The 14,100-nt window shown below is 28.7% G+C and overlaps 1 protein-coding gene across 2 annotated transcripts in view; it reads left to right on the forward strand.

The window, feature by feature from the left end:
* Positions 1-14,100, forward strand: part of Nep2 (M13 family metallopeptidase neprilysin 2) — a 32,211-nt gene that overhangs the window by 14,076 nt on the left and 4,035 nt on the right. The window contains exons 2-9 of one of the 2 annotated variants that reach the window (XM_029300319.2): positions 3,942-4,087; positions 9,521-9,652; positions 9,977-10,222; positions 10,666-10,877; positions 11,011-11,187; positions 11,647-12,141; positions 12,698-12,989; positions 13,400-13,650. In XM_029300319.2, coding sequence (XP_029156152.1) covers positions 3,942-4,087; positions 9,521-9,652; positions 9,977-10,222; positions 10,666-10,877; positions 11,011-11,187; positions 11,647-12,141; positions 12,698-12,989; positions 13,400-13,650 — 1,951 coding nt within the window. The remainder of the gene's footprint in view (positions 1-3,941; positions 4,088-9,520; positions 9,653-9,976; positions 10,223-10,665; positions 10,878-11,010; positions 11,188-11,646; positions 12,142-12,697; positions 12,990-13,399; positions 13,651-14,100) is intronic. The other variant, XM_029300320.2, reaches the window with a different exon arrangement.

Here is a 14,100-nt window from a genome sequence, read left to right on the forward strand (position 1 = left end):
GCTTTAGAAACTATAGCTAAAAAATATTAGTTACCATATAGCTAAAATTTAGACATAACTAAATTTCAGGTTGTAATATAAGGACAATTAAAATTTAACTATGACGATTAATTTTTTCGGTGCACCTATATTGAAGCATTGCTTTTTATCAGATTATATCACAATTTTGATAATCTCAAACTTTCCACACAATAAACGATCTTTGTTAAAAAAATGTTTTTCATCTCTGAATATCATTATTGTTTTTTTTATAAGTTATAAACGTATTATTTTCAAAATAAAGTATTATTAATTTTTATGTTCACTTGTCATCAATTGTAATTACCAAAAAAATATATTTCTATATAAAAATCAAAATTTCTGTATCGTTTGTCATTATAAATTTAAAAGAATTAACAAACAACATTCAATTCAATTAATTTTATTTAATATATAACATTATTATAATAAATAATAAATAACATTAACTTCAATTAATTTAATCTTAACCCTTAACTGGTATCGTAATTTGAGGGTCAAAAATCAAAAGTTAATTTTTAAAAACATTAACTGATATCGTGGGGTCATTTTTGACCCTCAAAATACCAGTTAAAGATTATCTTAACTTTAACTGAGTTAATTTTTTGTTCATGCAACTTTTAACTTATCTAAATTAATTTTATAAGCAATTAATTTTAACTTAAGTTAAGTTACTAATAAGTTACTTAATTTAAGTAACTTAAGTTACTTAACTTAAATTAAGTTACTAATAAGTTACTTAACTTAAGTTACTTAAGTTACTTAACTTAAGTTACTAAAGTTAAGTTACTTAATAATTAGTTTTAAAAAATCATTAATTTACTCAACCCTGAAAAAAACACAAAAATTTAAGGTGCTATTCCATTGTCGTATAAATGTATCGCGATGTATATATGTGATATACATATCGAATCCGTGAGCTATCAGAATCAAGGTTACACGTCAGATGCAACATGCAACGCGTGGCATTGATTCCGATATTACACGTTACGCGATGGAGCCTCTTGACGTGTTTACGAGAGTACGTACATTAAGTGTCGCCGCGTCATAATGAGGTCAATACACTCGTTGTTGTTGCATTACGCGCCATAAGATCAATTATGCGCTTCACTATTAGTCTAAGTACCTGGCATTCGATGCACTTGTGCACACACCGAGAAAAAGAGTCATCGCATATTGGTTTCACGAAATAAAGACGCGCAGGAAAAGGCGATAATTGTACTATGCGTTTTGCACATTCATTATCTTTTCTACATGAATGCGACTGATAATTATCAGTCACGTTATTAGTAAAAATAGAAGAAAATAATAATGAAAAAAATAGTTAATTATATACAACTGTTTTTTTTTATTATCATTTTTTTATATCTTTTCTTCTTATAAATTTAATGGTTTTTCAATCTCGATTTCAATTATTAAAATAATCTAAGACCGCAATCAAAATAGCAAATCCGCGACATGCATCATAGTTTTGCATTACGTGATAGAAAAATAAGAATAATACATTACACGTCAACATAAATCGATTCTAATTAATTGCCACATGGCGCAGTTATCTTATTGTAATATGAAAAAAAACAGAATAATAAAATTAACATTTTCATTCCTGAGTTAAAATTTTTCGACTTCAATCTAATATTTATACTTCGGATCATTTTATTTTAAAACTAATTTAATCTATAATATTGTCCTACAATTTTTTCTTTCTTCTATAAGTAGAAAACTGTTCGTTCATTGAACTGAGAAAAAAGTTGTTAACTTGACTAAATCGTTTAACTAATTACTATTTTGTTAACTGAACATATGCAAATGTATTTAAATTAAATACAACACATTAAATTTAACATAACGTGTTTTGACTTAAATACTTATATATATGTTCAATTAATGAAATAATAATTAGTTGAACGAGTTAGTCAAGTTAACAACTTTCTTTCTCAGTGTGCCTATTTCAGGTACAAAAGAGAAATTTAATACAAGATAATTCTTATATAAAAGAAATTTATTAAAATTCAGGATTGAGTAAGTTAATGATTTTTTTAAATTAAGTTAAGTTAAAATTGCTTATAAAATTAATTCAGTTAAGTTTAAAGTTTTATTAACAAAAAATTAACTCACAGTTAAAGTTAAGTTAAAATTAAATTAACTGAAGTTAAATCAAGTTAATTTTAAAAAATATTATTTATATTAAATTAGAATTTTGTTTGTCAATTCTTGTAAAATATATAATAACACATGACAAAAAAATTTTGATTTTTATATAAAAATATATTTTTTGGTAATTACAATTGATGACAAGTGAAGATAAAAATTAATAATATTTTAATTTAAAAATAATTCGTTTATATAACTTATAAAAGAAACAAAATAATGGTATTCAGAGATAAAAAAAATTTTATTTTATTTCGAGGTCACTTCGAAAATTAAAAAAAAAAGCGCATTTTCACTATTATTACGAAAACTATCTTATCTGAAAATTGCTAGAAAATGTTCTACCCAGCAATTAGTTTATCTGAACGATAAACACAAAATAACTGGAATAAGGCAGATAAACTCAGCGAAGTATTGCAAAAGTGTTCAGTGCCAGTGTGTCCCATCACATCTCGGCAGAGTTTCGCCGAGCGATTACGCGAGGAATTTAATGCGCTTTGCGATTATTGCTCTCGCGCGCGAGATGATCGTAAAAATAAAACGCAGAAATGGCGCGCGGCTTGGTCCAAAGATAAAAATCTCGGATCGCGGTTTGCCTTTCCCTTACGCGAGAATTGCCGCGAAAAGACGGTAATTTTCTCTCTCTCTTTCGCTCCATCGCATTTCGATCCATATAAATTCCTACGCCCTTAATAGTACACGTGCCACATATGAAAGGCGACCCCGAGTAACGTTTTATATCTCGCACGCTATGTAATGAATCGTATAGATCGAAATCAATCAATGACTACAATAGAAATAAATAAATGTTTATACGTTACACAGTAAAATTCCGTGCACATACTTGTAATATTATCCAGTGATAAGAAAAAAATTGCGTTTTACTCACCATGCATTTTTATATTGTACGGAAACGATGGTTTTGTTCACATTCCTTGCAAAAACATGTTTTTTGTGACATAAATATATCATATGCAGTGACAATTTATTTAGTATAGTATATTATTTATACATGGGATATGTGTGTACGAAGATCATTAATTTTGTACGTAATCGAATTAGCAGGAAATATCCTTCAAATATTATTACTAGAATTACCATAAAGATTGCAGCAGAGGATTCTGTCATTATGGCAGAAGACAGTTCATAAATCACATTATTTAAATAAGTAATCAAGTCGCAACTATACCTTGTATAGTATAGATAAGATGCAGATAATTACATGATCGTTTCTTAGTTTAGAAACTGTTTGCTGACAATAAGTTATGGAGAGAATAGAAAAAATAAATCCTTTCTCTCCTTATACACAAAGTACGATCACGAATACTAATATTATAAATAAACGTAACTAATTTTTATACATACAAAATAATATGTTACAAAATAATATTATAAAGAGAAAAATATGAGATAAATAAATCTATAATTAAATAAAAAATAAGTATAAATAAATAAATAATTAAATTTAAAAAATTAAAAAATTAAATTTAAAAAAATATATAAATTAAAAAAATATATAAACAAATATATAATTAAATAAAAAATAAGTAAATAAATAATTAAATTTGAAAAATTAAAAAATCAAATTAAAAAAAATAAGAAACAAAAAATTGAATAAACAAATAAATGTATAAAATTGAACGTAATATTTTTGCACGAAAATATTTAAAACATTTTTCTAAAGTTCACATATACGCTTCTCGTAATCATTTAATTTTGATATTACGCGTGTTTTCCTCTCGTTCATTTAATTTGATTTTATTATCTCACAGAAATCCGACATGGTGGAAGAGACGGTCCGGTTTGGAACGCGGGTTAACGGTGATAGCCGTTTCCGGATTCCTCTTGTGCATCGCTTTGGCCGTGGCGCTCGGAATTTTGGCGTCCAACAGGACATGCAACACTACATCGAGACCCGGTAAGAGCACTTACTTTTACAGCAACCCACAATGCAACTCGGACCGCTCGTGCACGCATGTTGCAAGTACAATGGTTATTCGAGAAACGTGGAAATAAAACTCACAGCCATTTTCCTTCGAGATTTGTGTTGAAACTTCACACACGTATATGTGGCTTTGAATGAATTGCCTGAATTTTTTTTATCCCGAAATTTCATTAGAAACACTCAATGTTCGTTTTTGTTGTGCGCTTTGTATGTACGAGTAGTGTAAGTCATCGGAAATCGAACAAAAATATCTTTAGTATTTTTAATCAGTTTAAATGTTTAAAGGAAAGAATATACGAAATTTTTAGATAATTCTGAACAGGGTTGGGTAAGTTAATAATTTTTTGAAACTAAGTTAAAGTTAATTGTTTATAAAATTAATTTAATTAAGTTAAAAGTTGCATGAACAAAAAATTAACTCAATTAAAGTTAAGATTAAATTAACTGAAGTTAAATTAAAAGTTATTTTTAAAAACATTAGTTATATATTAAATTAGAATTTTGTTTGTTAATTCTTTTAAAATTTATAATAACAAAGAAATTTTGATTTTTATATAGAAATATATTTTTTGGCAATTACAATTGATAACAAATAAACATAAAAACTAATAATACTTTAATTTAAAAATAATACGTTTATAAAAAAAACCATAATGGTATTCAGAAATTTTAAAAATTTAACTTAAAAAAAAAATTAATAAGTTTGAAGTCAAAAATAACCAGTTGAAGTTAAAAATTAATATATTTTAAATTAACTAAGCTTATTTAACTTTTTTAACTTTTAATTAATTAACTAGTTATTACCCAACCCTAATTCTGAATCTGAATATCTCTGACAATCTAATATTTAACGTAAATAAAATTAGATAATTTTACGTGTTCCCTATCTGATGGCTTGCTCTCCAGAAATGAGATTGCAATCTTAATATAATAATGAAGAGAAGATTAGATCTTGCATCTATATACTTCATTTACGAAAGCCTATCACACCATAGGACACTTCTACACAGGACCGGGTTTATCTCGAAACGAATATAAAGTTCCTCTGTGTTTTCGATATAATTTCGATTAAAAAAAATATATAATTCCGACTTATCCTCTTCCACATAATAAAACTTTCGTAACGTTCGCAAATGTTTTGAAGAGGATCTCAAATCTTATCTTCTTCTACTCTGAACCGCGTGCAACTTGCAAACCGATCCTGTGCATGCAATAACAAAGTACTATCATGCATCGACATCCCAAGAGGTGCGTTGTCCCGCGTTGCGACAAAGACGTTACTTAATGTCATCCAATTACATTAATCATTAATGCTTGGAATGAAATTGCTAGGGGCGAGCAAGCCATAATTCTCCGCGACATGACGATAAACTTTTGTAATAGCTTATGCAGTAAGCGTAATAAAAAATTATTAGATACTACATCTTGTAAATCTTCCACGCAATAAACCTTACGACACATATTAAATGACTTAGAAATGATGATATTTTAATATCTCAGAAGAATTTTCCTTTTCTACATAATTAGAATTTTGATTCTATATATTATCTGTCTTTTTAGTAATAAATTGACAGATTGTTTATTTATTAATTTAAGAAATTCTTATTGTGCAGGGAAAAAAACATGAAATATAACGGAACATTTATATATAAAGGAACTTACCTTTGTGTATTCAGGAAGGAGACATTAATGGAAATTTTAATAGTATTTAAATCATACGCCTTTAATTATTGTTTTTAATTATTGTTAGACGTATTATTAACGAATATTTGCCTGTGCATTTTCTTTGATATCTCGAAGAGAAAAATAAAGCAAAAAAAGAGAAAGGAAGATGTTTGCTTTTTTTAATGGCTCAATGCGACAAGCAGCGATTACGTTTACGATCGAAGCCGTTCGGTAACGGTATGTGTCATAAAAAATTTTAATTGTGCGAAAGTAAGGCACGGAATTGCATCGTTGTCGTAAATTTCATTTATATGTCGGCATCTTTTATATGTGTCTTGTATCAAAAGTGTTTTGTCAGCTCGTTAAATGGAAAAAAATGTATGACGTTACGAACATAATTCCGCTGAGTTACTTGAAATCGTTATTTGTTTTCAATATTTATACTTTATCTTGTCATTATTAGAAAAAAATGCTCAGACGTACAGATATTAACAGGAATTTAATAAAGAAAAATCTTAATCAAAATTTAATTCAAAAAGCATTACATATATCTGAAATAATTTTCCTGCAAAAAATTATGCACGCAGAAATATGATTGAAAAAATTTTTACAAAAAAAATAATAATAAATAAATTATTATTAATTAGATTTTTTTCTTTTTTCTCTCTATGGAAATAAATTTAAAATATAATGACTTCGACTGCTATTATAATGCAAGTTTATCGTTGAAAAAATACACATCTTAAAATGGTTAGACCTTTCTAAAAGAAGAAGCAACCGAGTTCATGACGTATGATTCTAAGTGACGTCAAAGAAAGAACGGTTCTGACGCATTTTGATATTTCTACTGACAACGAAACACAAAACAATGTTTTGAGAGTTACTCACCCACTGCGTGTGTTTACACCGACGCGATGTAATAAGCAGTTAGGTACACGCGTAATCGCGCGCACCAATTTACAATTCGAGCACTCTCGCTAATATATTTCGATTTGCGTGCGAGTACGTCGATATTACTGACGCATCTTCGCGAGATATTTCCGGAGAGTATGTATTTAAAAAAGTCGACGGGGTACACGAAACTTAGTCAGCACACGCTTGCTTGACGTTGAAAATGTTGCCTTTTCCTACGTGAGCACTTGCTGATTACATACGCAATCCGACGAGGAGTAATAATAGGTGAAGCAGCACGCAAACGTTTATGCAAACGCGTTTGAATCGAGGGAAAACCATGATATTAAAATACGATTATTATCTCCTATAAATATTTAACGTCAATTTCAAAATATAGTAAATCGAAAAGACTCTAGGGTATGCAAACTCTTATTAGCCTGTATCCATCTTGAATTAATACATTTATAATAAACTAAATGTTTATGAATTTATGTTTGGTTCATAAACGTTTTAAAGAAAGAATAAAAAGATCTGCTGTAGAAATAGGAATATAGAAATGTTATAAAATAAATAATTACTCACCAATACGTACAATAGCAGAGTTGTAGTTCTCACAGCATTGATCTAAAAACAAAATATTCAAATTATTTAATACTAAATAAAAAAAAAAAAATATATATATATATATATATATATATATATATATATAGAGAGAGAGAGAGAGAGAGAGAGAGAGAAATACTTAAACAAAAATTATATGTTTCTTAAAAGAAATGTTATGATTCAGGTGGTCCAGCAGACTCAATGAAAAAAATTCCCTGACTTTTTCAGATTTTCCAAGACCAGAAATTAATTTTTTCCCTGACTTTTTAGTATTATTTTTTCCAAATATATTATTTGCATATGTCTATATGATAAATCAATTAAATGTTAAATCATGAAATCCTTGAGATATTTTTGTCAATAATGAAAAGGTTCGGAAGTTAAAACAAAAATTTAAATCAATTATACAATTGTGCATTATGCATGATAATCGAAACAAACATGTCACTATAAACTATTTAAATAATCACCTTTTTTATTTATATTATCAAATTTTTTTTAATTTTGTCTCTATCAAACACATTGAAATAAAAGAATACGACAATAAAAATATAAATTAACGAACACGCTGTAGATGAATCGATTTTTAACAACATAAAAAATTAGCGTGCTGGGAGTCAAGGAAAAGTTTATATTTATTTAATAAAAAAATGTCAAATTATTGAGACAAATGTAGAATAATGTAAAAAGATCCAGATAAATAGTAAAATTTCCTGACTCTTTCAATTTCAATTTAAAATCAATTCTTCAATTAATTTCAGGTAGAGTTTGCTTTAGTAGAATTTTAATTTAAGACTTAGTTTTACAAAGATACATGATGGCAAAAATTGAGAACATGTAAAAAATGATGATCTCCCTCAACATTTTTGCCGAGGAAAAATCGTCTCCAAATCATCTTATATTTATTTAATAAAAAATTTCAAATTATTGAGACAAATGTAGAATAATGTGAAAAAATCCAGATAAATGGTAAAATTTCCTGATTTTTTCCTGATAATTCCAGATTTATAAAATTCCCTGACAATGCCCGGCTTTCCAGATTTCCCTGACCGCTATAGACACCCTGTTATATGTATATTTATTTTGCGTACCTCACAGTTGCCCCGTCGTCGCCTGATGCCTCCCCGGGCCTCCTCCTCCTCTCTTGCACTTGTGAAGCACTCGCGGCACTCGCGAAAACGCGAATAATTACGCTCGCCCGACACTTTACGCGGCACTCCCGACGCGCGACACTTTACACGGCACTCCCGACACGACGTATTTCGCGTACATTGCACAATTTAAAAAAAACAACGCAAAAACTAATCGCACGAAGCAACGTTCGTTCGGCACTCGAGAATTTCGCGAACTCGCGAGCAACTTATCGGCAATGCTAATAATCCTGTAACAAATAAAATACATACATTTATTAGAGCAATATTATTATTTTTTGCATTATATAACATACATGATATAAATATATAAGGTAGAATTAAAGATGGATATATCTCGAATCGCAACGCACTCTCGAAAATCGACTGACATTTCATCTTAATATCTATAGATATTATCCTGTTGTCTTTATTTTAGTTTAATTAATTTTTTTTTGCTTTTAGAAGGTAGAATTTTTTTTAGAACTCGTGCAAAATTATAAATTTATTTAAATATAAATCCTGCTAATTATTGATAAAGAAAATGCCGTAGAATAAAGTGAGACGTTGTGTGAAGTTCACGTTTTAATTTGTCCAAAGACATTTTCGTTGCTTTAAAGGCCAGAATTATTTGTTTAAACTAGAACTCTGGAACTATTGAAAATAACCAAGAACTCTTAATTATTTATGTTCCACGAAATTAGACCACGCCAGTTTCACACATACAAGATTATTTGTTACACAATTTGTGCTTTAATTTGATTTACATGATTAAAAAAAATATAACTGTTTCGTAAAAATACTATTTAAGATTCTCGCACAATATTATTTCATATTGTATGTAATTTAATTAAATTAAAATTTTTTTAATATATTATGCTATTTTTTTAAAAAATTTTACATTTTTGACAGACAAAATGGATGTGATAACCTAATCACAAGCATAAAAATGCATATCATAATTCATATTAATCGCTTGTGAAACAAGAGATTTTTATTCTGTGTGCAATTATGTTTTATCGCAGCTTGTTGTACGCTTCACCCATTCATTAATTTATCGCTTTTACGCATATTTTTCGCACCTGCAACCGCACCTGCATCCGCACGAGAACAGATCCTGTTAATACAGAGATGCTACCGTCCACAGCCGAAGCGTTAAGCGGCTCGGAAACGTCGAGCAATGTCCATGTCATACAGAAAAGCCCGGAATGCGATATATGCTTAACATCTGGATGCGTAAACACAGGTAAGTCGAATATAATATAATAGAACTTGAATTTTCTATTTATTTAGATTTAAATATTTTTGTAGATTAAAATTAAATATCATAAAAAATTAATATATAAATTGTATTTAAACTTTAATTTATTAATTAACTTTAAGAAATAGAAATAAAATTTAAATATATAGTAAATTTCTCATATTTTTCTCTCAATGGAGATTTTATAATTTTATTGCAATTTTATTAGAATAAAATTTGATATCATATTTTTCGAATACATTATAAAATAGTATTCGAAAAATATTTTACTAATACTACACGAGTTGTATTAATTTGCGCGCACCACAGCCGCACAGATACTGAAAAATATGGATCGTAACGTGGAGCCGTGCGATGACTTTTATAAGTTTGCCTGCGGTGGCTTTCTCGAGACCACCATCATTCCTGATGATAAAACCAGCGTAAATGCGTTCTCCGTTATCGTCGACGCCCTTTTGGAACAACTACGGACCAGTATCGAGCAGGAGAGTTCTCCGAATGAGCCGAGACCATTTAGGCTTGCTAAAGATTTTTACAAGGCATGCATGAATAAAAGTAAGCAGCAAGATAATTTTCTTATATAAATCACCAGGTTTATGTAATGGATCTGTTTACGGATATGCATAATAAATATATTATTATATATTATAAATATTATTAATATATTATAAATATACTAATATATTATAAAAATTAATTTACTTAAATTTTTATAAAATAAAAAAATAGCTATTGATTTTATAAATATTATAACACTCTATTAAAATAATTTTATTTAAATTTATAAAAAATTAAAACAATGCTATCGATTTAATATATAATTTTTTCATCGCTTTAAAAAAATAAGCGAGAAGAAAATTATATACTACGAGTTTTATAATATTTATATAGATAGCAATTTTTTATTTTTTATAAATTCAAATAAAATGATTTTAGTAAAGTTATATAAATAAAAAGAAGAGTTTTTATTTCTTTTTTTAATTTATTCATTCTTTCAGCCGCTATCGAGAAGCGAGGCTTGCAACCGTTATTGGACAATCTCCGAAAACTCGGTGGGTGGCCAGTTCTAGATGGAGAACGATGGAACGAGGGTGACTTTACTTGGAAAGATGCCGTCTACAAATTCCGCAGATTAGGCTATTCCGTTGACTACTTCATCGATTTTGGCGTCAGTGTCGACTTGAAAAATAACTCGAGACGCCTGATCGATGTAAGCACGTATATAACAATTTATACCGGGAAGTGCGAAATTTAAAACAAGCATGGAATGAAGAGAAAAAGATCAGAATTGTTCTAAAATTGAATATATAAAATTTACAATCAATCAAATTGATCATTTTCAGCTTGATCAAGCAGCTCTTGGTCTGTCGCGCGAATATCTGTCGAAGGGTTTCAACGAGAAAATCGTTCAGGCATATTATAAGTATATGGTGGACATTGCTGTGATCCTTGGAGCTGATCCGGACCGAGCTAGTAAAGAACTGAAAGAGTCACTTGAATTTGAAATCAAACTCGCAAATGTAAGTCGCCTTCCAAGAATTTATATAATTATATTAAATATAATCTTTCATATAATTTATATTAATTTTGTACACTTCATATAATTTATGTGCAATTTTAATCGATAGCATTTTTAAAAAATTTCTTATAAATTTAAATAAAATTATTTTAATAGCGATTTTAATATTTATGAAATCAATAGCTATTTTTTTATTTTGTAAAAATATAAGTAAATTATTTTTATAATATATTAAATATATTTATACCTATATATATAATATATTAATATATGTAATATATATTAATACATAATAATATATTTTTTATCCGTAAACAAATTGCGATCCTTTAATTAAATGAAGAATTTATTAAATAAATGATCCTTCAAGAATGCAAAATGTTTCGAATTAATTATTTTGTGTACTAATTAATATAAACATCAATTTGAGACTAATATCACGATATTAATCACTATATAGATCTCGCTACCTAATGAAAAACGACGCAACGTAACTCTTCTCTACAACCCCATGACCGTGAACCAGCTATCCGCGGCTTATCCTAGCATTCCATGGTGGGAATACTTCAACACAATCTTGGCGCCGCAAGCGCAACTAAGTCAGGACGAAATCGTTATCGTGAACGTACCCAGTTATTTAAAGGCTTTCGAACGACTGATCAGCGAGACGCCAAAGAAGGTGCAGGCAAATTATGTGTTTTGGAGGGCGGCAGCCGCTTCGGTCAGCTATCTAACGGATGATATCCGAAAGAGACAGTTGAAATACACGCTAGAGTTGAATGGCAAAACGGAGAGGGAACCGAGGTGGAAGGAATGTGTAGATATTGTTTCCGGCAGTATGGCGATCAGCGTCGGTTCGATGTACGTGAGAAAATACTTTAAGGAGGACGCGAAGAAGACCGCTCTCGAAATGGTCGAAGATATCAGAGAGGAGTTCACGAAGATTCTGAAGAAGGTGAGAGAATAGGAACGCGAAAGGTTGAACTCGCTGAAAAAAAATTATTAAATTAATAAATTTTTTTTAATACTGCATTATAAATCACTTATTTGTAATAAATATTTAGCTGTTTTGAAAAGAATTTTTTTATATCAAATAATTTTTTTTTTTAAATTAATATTATTAGTTTCAAGTAAGGCAGTATTGGAATAAATATTTGTTCGAATTCAATAAATTCTTTTTTCAGTGCTCTCACAAAATCGCAAATGTGGGAGATGGAAATCTTGAGACTGACACTTTGACACTTACTTATCTAGAAATTAAAATTTGAATAATAAAAAAATCTCTTTTAATTTCCTTTTATCTGAATTGAAATCACGGAAACATATACATGAGAAACTTAATTTACATGCATTTATTTATCAACAAATAAGAATCTAGAGAAATGGACCTCTATTTTATCTATAATTTTTATTATTAAAAAAACAATTCTCTTTAGAGAAATATTAATTCCAGAAATACTTAGACATTGTAATTTGAGCCTCTTCATTAAATTTTTGATGAAATTTTTTAGGTGGAATGGATGGACGAGAAGACTAGAGCAAACGCCTTGGAAAAAGCAGCCGATATGACATCACATATTGCTTATCCAGATGAGTTGCTTGATGACAAAAAGCTAGACGAATTTTACGAGGGACTCGAATTAAACCCCGATAATTATTTAGATAGCATTTTGAACCTGACCATCTTCGGAACGAATTTCTCATTCGGTAGATTGAGAAAACCGGTAAACAAAACCGAATGGATTACTCATGGAAGGCCGGCTGTTGTCAATGCTTTCTACTCATCGATCGAAAATAGTATTCGTAAGTATTTAAATGTAATCAATCTTACGAGCAAATTCATTTAAATTCATCTAAATTCAGTAAATAAATATCAAACACACACACACACACACATATATATATATATCACCTTTTCCAAAAGTGCAATAAACCTTCTTATTAAAAATATTATATTCTTGAATAAAAAATAAAAAAGTTGCATCATATGCAAAATATTATATAAAATTATTGGATATAAAAAATGTAGGTACTTCTTATTTAAAAGCTTATTAGTATACAAATAATTTATGTATTTTGAGTTATTTTTTCGCATAAGTTATTTTAGTCTAAAACATATGATTATAAAATTACATGCAAATGAACGTAGCAATCATTATCTATCGCGCGTATGTCTTGTATCGAATAATTCTCTTGTGATTTTTGTTTCCTAGAATTTCCCGCGGGTATCTTGCAAGGAACATTCTTCAATAATGATCGACCGCGTTACATGAACTACGGCGCCATCGGCTTTGTCATTGGCCATGAGATTACCCATGGTTTCGACGATCAAGGCAGACAGTTCAATAAGGAAGGTAATCTCGTAGATTGGTGGGAGCCGGAGACAAAGGAGCACTATCTCAGACGGGCCGAATGTATAATTTACCAGTATGGAAATTATACTGTGAAAGACGTCGGAATGAACGTAAGGCGAATTTCTTACATGTTTACATACATTTTTACATTAATATCCTTAATCATATTTTCTTGCCAGGTCCTACATTTTCTATATATTTATATATTTCATATATATTTTTATATTTTTTATATTTTTTATATTTTTTATATTTTTATATTTTATATATATTTTTATATTTTTATATATTTTATATATATATATATATATATTTATATATGTATATATTTCTGTATATATATCGTCTATTCTATTTTTAATGCACAGATTCTAATTGGGAAAAGTTATCGATAAAGTATGGGGAAGACTCGTATTTGTGTGTTATACAAGTTCTTTCGTATCTTGTCATAATTATTTCTTTAATGAAACATTCTTTGATGATACTAAACGCAATTGTTATAACATTCTTTATTATTCTATTCGCTGATATTTTTGCCGCATTTGTTATATAAATAAATA

The sequence above is a fragment of the Nylanderia fulva genome, unplaced genomic scaffold, assembly GCF_048542155.1.
Source record: "Nylanderia fulva isolate GAGA-0341 unplaced genomic scaffold, ASM4854215v1 Scaffold31, whole genome shotgun sequence".
In the NCBI taxonomy this organism is placed as follows: Eukaryota; Metazoa; Arthropoda; class Insecta; order Hymenoptera; family Formicidae; genus Nylanderia; species Nylanderia fulva.